This window comes from Erythrolamprus reginae, chromosome 3, assembly GCF_031021105.1.
Source record: "Erythrolamprus reginae isolate rEryReg1 chromosome 3, rEryReg1.hap1, whole genome shotgun sequence".
Taxonomy (NCBI): domain Eukaryota; kingdom Metazoa; phylum Chordata; class Lepidosauria; order Squamata; family Dipsadidae; genus Erythrolamprus; species Erythrolamprus reginae.
Window position 1 is genome coordinate 254,420,285 of NC_091952.1, and position 7,085 is coordinate 254,427,369.

Here is a 7,085-nt window from a genome sequence, read left to right on the forward strand (position 1 = left end):
GCCCCTCAGCTGACATAACCCTCCCCTGACCCCTCACAACACTTCACAAGGCCCATCACAAGATTCTCAACTGATGTGACCCATACCTGACCAGTCACCACACCCGCCACCAGACCCTCACGTGACGTGACCCAGATTTGACTCCTCAAAACCATTCACAAGGTCAATTGTAAATTCCTCAAGGGCTGTGGAACACACCAGATCCTCACCTGACATAACCTACACTTGACCTCTCAGAAGGCCCATCACAAGACCCCCTACCTGACCTCTCACAACTCCCACAGGACCCTCACCTGCTGTGACCTCCCCATCGCAAGACTGACTGACCACACCAAGCCCTTATAAGCAGAAGAACACCAACGCTGACCCTCCGCCCCCTAAACTCCCCTGAAGCTGTTGGCACCAAGCACAGACAGAATCATGATGGCAAAATTATGTCGCCATCAGGTCGCGATCTGGTCCGAACTGGGAGAAACCCAACCCTGCCGTCATAAGTTGACATGGTAATGAAACATTCAGAAAACAACCCATAAGCTCAGAGAACAAACTTCCCTCCATCTGTTTTTATCTCCAATTTCACCTTCTTTAAAATAACTCACTTACTTGATGTTGACTGGCTTTGGCCAATTGTTCGTTGGCAGAATCGACATTCCCGGAGGCCGTCTCGATGTTTGCTTCAATGCTATCTATAAATTAAAAGAAGGGCAGGTGATTAGGCGAAATAGAAGTATAGTAGAGTCTCGGTTATCCTTCCTTCGATAATCTGACACTCTGGATTATCTGACATTGTGGCTGGTTGAGGGCATGGCTGTAGGCATTTCCATGCCCACAGACAAGCTTTATTTATTTTATTTTATTTTATTTTATTTTATTTTATTTTATTTATTTAGTTTGTTTGTTTGTGTGTGTGTGTGTGTATGTATGTATGTATGTATGTATGTATGTATGTATGTATTTATTTATTTATTTATTTATTATTTATTTAGTCCAATACACAATGAGGGTTTTAGTGGGTATATTTCTATATACACATGGTAACGTACATGATGAAGGTTATAGAGGAGATACTCATAGGAAAATATATCTAAGAAATAATAGAAAAGAAGATATACAGTGGAACCCCGACATAAGAGCTGCTCTACTTAAGAGCAACTCGAGATAAGAGCTGGGAGGGGAGAGATATTTTTGTTCTACTTACAAGCCCAAATTCGAGATACAAGCGCCAAGGAGCTGTCTCCTGAAGCCAAACGCTAACTTCCGCGTTCGGCTTCAGGAGACAGCTGCGAAGCGGCGCGCGTGTTTTAAAAGGTTGCAGCCGGCCTGGGGGGCTCGGGGGGATGCTTGCAGCTTTCTTTCTTGCTCTTTTTCTTTCTCTCTTTTACCTTCCCTTCCTCTATTTCTTCTTTTCTTTCTCCTTCCCACCTTCTTCCCTCCCTCCCTCCCTTCACTCATTCCTCTCTTACTCTCCCCTTTCATAAGTTTCCTTGCTTCCTTCCTCTGTTCCTGTCCCTTCCCCCTTTCTTTCTTTCTTTCTTTCTTTCTTTCTTTCTTTCTTGCTTGCTTGCTTGCTTGCTTGCTTGCTTTCTTGCTCTTTTTCTTTCTCTCTTTTACCTTCCCTTCCTCTATTTCTTCTTTTCTTTCTCCTTCCCACCTTCTTCCCTCCCTCCCTCCCTTCACTCATTCCTCTCTTACTCTCCCCTTTCATAAGTTTCCTTGCTTCCTTCCTCTGTTCCTGTCCCTTCCCTCTTTCCTTCCTTCCTTCCCACCCTCCGTCCATTCATTCACCCATTCCTCTCTTGATCGCTTAAAGCCGGTCCCTGGTGCAAAAAGGGTTGGGGACCTCTGTCCTACAGGATTGGGTGGCAGAGAAGTTGAACATATGTAAATTTAAAAGTTTAAGAAAGTTTACAAGTTAAGTGAAAGAAACTTCATTATTCATTTATATGTACATGTACATTTCTTCATTAAAAACATGTCTTTCTGCATAATTTAGACTAACTTTGTGAGTTTTTTGAGGGCTGGAACCAATTAAAATTATTTACATTAATTCCTATGGGGAAAAGTCGTTCGAGATAAGAGCTGCTCGACTTAAGAGCCCAGGTCCGGAACGAATTAAACTCGTATCTCGAGGTACCACTGTAGTAATAGAACATATCAATGAAAGAATAGAAGAAGAGCTATAGGAATAGAAGAAAGGTATAGGAGATATAGGAGAGCAATAGGACAGGGGACGGAAGGCACTCTAGTGCACTTGTACTCGCACCTTACTGACCTCTTAGGAATCTGGATAGGTCAACTGTGGATAATCTAAATGTAAAGTGTTGGGGGTTTGGGGATGACACTATGGAGTCCGGTAATGAGTTCCACGCTTCGACAACTCAGTTACTGAAGTCATATTTTTTACAGTCAAGTTTGGAGCGGTTAATATTAAGTTTAAATCTGTTGTGTGCTCTTGTGTTGTTGTGGTTGAAGCTGAAGTAGTCACCGACAGGCAGGATGTTGCAGCATATGATCTTGTGGGCAATTCTTAGATCTTGTTTAAGGCGTCTCAGTTTTAAACTTTCTAGGCCCAGGATTGAAAGTCTAGTCTCGTAGGGTATTCTATTTCGAGTGGAGGAGTGAAGGGCTCTTCTGGTGAAGTACCTCAGGGACCGCCTTCTGCCGCACGAATCCCAGCGGCCAGTTAGGTCCCACAGAGTGGGTCTTCTCCGGGTCCCGTCAACTAAACAATGCCACTTGGTGGGACCCAGGGGAAGAGCCTTATCTGTGGCGGCCCCGGCCCTCTGGAACCAACTCCCCCCAGAGATTAGAATTGCCCCCACCCTCCTTGCCTTTCATAAGCTCCTTAAAACCCACCTCTGCCGCCAGGCATGGGGGAATTAAGACTTCTTCTCCCTCTAGGCCGTTGCAACTGTATGCATGGTATGTTTGTATGTATGTTTGGTTTTATATATTAAGGGGTTTTAATTTGCTTTTAGTATTGGATTTTATTGTATATTGTTCATGATTGTTGTTAGCCGCCCCGAGTTTTCGGAGAGGGGCGGCATATAAATCCAATAAACTTGAAACTTGAAACTTATCTATGGACATTTTCAAGGGTGTTAATATCTGAGATGCGATATGGGTTCCAAACAGATGAGCTGTATTCGAGGATGGGTCTGGCAAAAATCCCCCAAACATGGAGGGATTGATCCTCCTTGATGATAAAGCTGGTCATTTGCACCCTTTTTGAGGATCGTTGAGGCCATTTGGAGATTTATCTGTTGGAAGAGCCAAAATGGGTTAGATTTCAATGCACAAGAGTTCTGATGATACTCACCTATTGCTTCTCCCTGCTCATACACCATGGAGGCCAAGTCTTTAATGATCTGGTTAACATCTAACATATCACTCTGAAAAGAAAAGGAAAAAAAAACATGAGTAGAAAACAACATAGATTAACATTTTAAATAGAAAGCTAGTTGGACAAATATATACTCTATCTTATTTCAATTCTTTAAAAAAAAATTCTAGTAACATGCCTCAGAAAACAAAACAAAAAAAAAATTGTTGAAACCGAAATTATTTTATTAGACATAATAAGAGAAAATCCATGTAAGGAAATTCAATATATTATACTGCATATGACAAACATGGCTAGAATAGCTTTTGTGCAAAACTGGAATGAAAATACTTTATATCAATTTTATGATAGAGCTATTGATAAATGTAATAGAGAATAGATTATTTTTCCTCCTCTTAAAGTATAAGATGATTCTGATTTTGTTTGTTGTTGTTACTTTTGTTGTTTTTGCATTTTTGTATTGTATTGTCTTTTTGCTTTTGATATATGTATTTTTTAAAAAGAGAAATTTAATAAAAACTATTATTTTTAAAAAAGAAATCCATTCCATTCCATTTCCTACCCTACTCCATTCTATTCTATTCCATCACATTCCATTCCATATTCTACTCCTACTCTACTCTACTCTACTCTATCATTCCATTCCAATCCATTCCAATCCATTCCATTCCAATCCATTCCATTCCCTACCCTACCCTACCCCATTATATTCCATCACATTACATTCCATATTCTACTCCTATTCTACTCCTACTCTACTCTATTATTCCATTCCATTCCCTACCCTACCCTACTCTACTCCATTCTATTCTATTCCATCACATTCCATTCCATATTCTACTCCCATTCCACACTTATTCTACTCTACTCTATTATTCCATTCCATTCCATATTCTATTCTATTCTGTTCCATTTCACATTCCATTCCATTTTTTCTGTCCTGTCCTATCCTACTTTACTCTGAGTCAAAATGACTTGATGGCCCTTAATCAATCAACCAACCAATACTATTTTCCTTATTTTCCCCTTTTTTCTTTTGCACCTAGAACTGGTCGACCCCAAGGATTATGTTGGCTGGACGGGTGTAGAGTCTCCGGACACAGCTTGGCACCTTCTTCAGAGCAATAGCGGAATAAAATTCTTCGCTCGGATTTCATTGGAGGCGCGAATCCCAGGGACAGTCATCCGTGGCTTAGCCGGAGACAGCTCTCCAAAAGGAGCAGGTGAAAGACCGAGCTGAAACTAAATTAGATCTGACTTCATTTAAATGTAAATTTAATTAAAACTAAATATACTTAACGTGATTACTCCGCAGTCATGCATTTAATTATTTTCCTCTTCTGTCACAGGAAAATGTTACCATTGGGCAAGAACTTTTGGAGGTCTTTTAAGAAGTAGACCCAAGACTTTCAAAAGCTACCTGTCGATGATCTATCTCTGCCCTGAGACGCAGTGCATCCTGGGAGATCGGTTACATCAGGATTGTCAAATCCAAGGTCTGGGGGCTGGATCGTACGTAGCTTCTGCTCTGGCAATCTCACACTACTGACTAGAGCCTACAAAACCTATGCCAGACCCATTCTCGAATACAGCTCATCTGTCTGGAACCCACACCACATCTCAGACATCAACACTCTCGAAAACGTCCAAAGATATTTCACCAGAAGAGCCCTTCACTCCTCCACTCGAAACAGAATACCCTACAAAAATAGACTATCTATCCTGGGTCTTGAAAGCTTAGAACTGCGGCGCCTAAAACACGATTTAAGTATTGCCCACAAGATCATATGCTGCAACGTCCTTCCGGTCAATGACTACTTCAGCTTCAACCGCAACAACACAAGAGCACACAACAGATTCAAACTTAATATTAACCGCTCCAAACTTGACTGTAAAAAATATGACTTTAACAATCGAGTTGTCGAAGCGTGGAACTCATTACCGGACTCAATTGTGTCAACCCCTAACCCCCAACACTTCTCCCTTAGACTCTCCACGATTGACCTCTCCAGGTTCCTAAGAGGCCAGTAAGGGGCGTATATAAGTGCACTGATGTGCCTATCGTCCCCTGTCCAATTGTCTTTCCTTTCCTTACCTCATATCTCATCCCACCCGTGGATTGCTTAGATATGAGTCAATATAAGACCCTGTCTTATATATTTTTTGAACCCTGAAATAATTTTATTTATTTATTTTTATTTATTCATTTGTCCAATACACAATACATATGGAAGAGAATAGACATGAAGTAATATATATAAAGATAATATGTAAAAATAGAGGAGAGGATATATGAGAGGAAGAAAATTTATATCATATATGAGATAAAGGAAAGACAATTGGACAGGGGACGAAAGGCACACCAGTGCACTTATGTACGCTTCTTACTGACCTCTTAGGAACCTGGAGAGGTCAATCGTGGATAGTCTACGGGAGAAATGTTGGGGATTGGGAGTTGACACTATTGAGTCCGGTAATGAGTTCCACGCTTCGACAACTCGATTGTTAAAGTCATATTTTTTACAGTCAAGTTTGGAGCGGTTAATATTAAGTTTGAATCTGTTGCGTGCTCTTGTGTTGTTGCGGTTGAAGCTGAAGTCGTCATTGACCAGTAGGACGTTGCAGCATATGATCTTGTGGCCAATACTTAGATAGTGTTTTAGGCGCCGTAGTTCTAAGCTTTCTAGACCCAGGATTGTTAGTCTATTTTCGGAGGGTATTCTGTTTCGAGTGGAGGAGTGAAGGGCTCTTCTGGTGAAATATCTTTGGATGTTTTCAAGGGTGTTGATGTCCGAGATGTGGTATGGGTTCCAGACAGGTGAGCTGTATTCAAGGATGGGTCTGGCAAAAGTTTTGTAGGCTCTTGTGAGTAGTGTGAGATTGCCGGAGCAGAAGCTACATAGGATCAGGTTAACAACTCTAGAAGCCTTTTTGGCGATATTGTTGCACTTAGGTCATTTGATATTAGTATTCCAATGTCTTTTACTGAGTGTGGGTTGGCTGTGAGAATTTGTTTATTCAGTTTATATATGAGGTTAGGATTCGTTTTGCCTTATTGCCATGCACCCAAAGCCTGATTGGGCTTATTATTTTATTCATTTTTTAAAATTTGATTTCTATGCCGCCCTTCTTGAGGCAACTCAGGGCAGGATACAACATTATAAATATAAACAACATATAATAATAATAATAATAATAATAATAATAATAATAATAATAATAATAATAATAATAATAATTATTATTATTATTATTATTACTATTATTATTATTTATTAGATTTGTATGCCGCCCCTCTCCGAAGACTCGGGGCAGCTCACAACAATAATAAAAACAATATTAGAGCGAAACAAATCTAATATTTAAAAAAGCATATAAAACCCTATCATATTTAAAACCAAACAACACATACATACCAAACATAAAATATAAAAAAAAACCTAGGGGAAGGTGTCTCATCTCCCCCATGCCTGGCGATATAGGTGGGTCTTGAGTAGTTTACGAAAGACAAGGAGGGTGGGGGCAGTTCTAATCTCCGGGGGGAGTTGGTTCTAGAGGGCCAGGGCCGCCACAGAGAAGGCTCTTCCTCTGGAGCCCGCCAAACAACATTGTTTAGTCGATGGGACCCGGAGAAGGCCAACTCTGTGGGACCTTATTGGTCGCTGGGATTCATGCGGTAGCAGGCGGTTCCGGAGGTACTCTGGTCCAATGCCATGTAGGGCTTTAAATGTAAAGAAATCCA

The 7,085-nt window shown here is 40.8% G+C and overlaps 1 protein-coding gene across 3 annotated transcripts in view; it reads right to left on the reverse strand.

The window, feature by feature from the left end:
- TSNARE1 (t-SNARE domain containing 1) overlaps positions 1 to 3,391 on the reverse strand; it is an 83,554-nt gene extending 80,163 nt beyond the window's left edge. For all 3 annotated transcript variants that reach the window (XM_070749293.1, XM_070749291.1, XM_070749292.1), the window contains exons 1-2: positions 3,320 to 3,391; positions 604 to 686 (exon numbers count right to left, since the gene is read on the reverse strand). In XM_070749293.1, the coding sequence (XP_070605394.1) occupies positions 604 to 686; positions 3,320 to 3,386 (150 nt within the window). In that variant the 5' untranslated portion in view covers positions 3,387 to 3,391. The remainder of the gene's footprint in view (positions 1 to 603; positions 687 to 3,319) is intronic.
- Between the last annotated feature and the right edge of the window lie 3,694 nt (positions 3,392 to 7,085).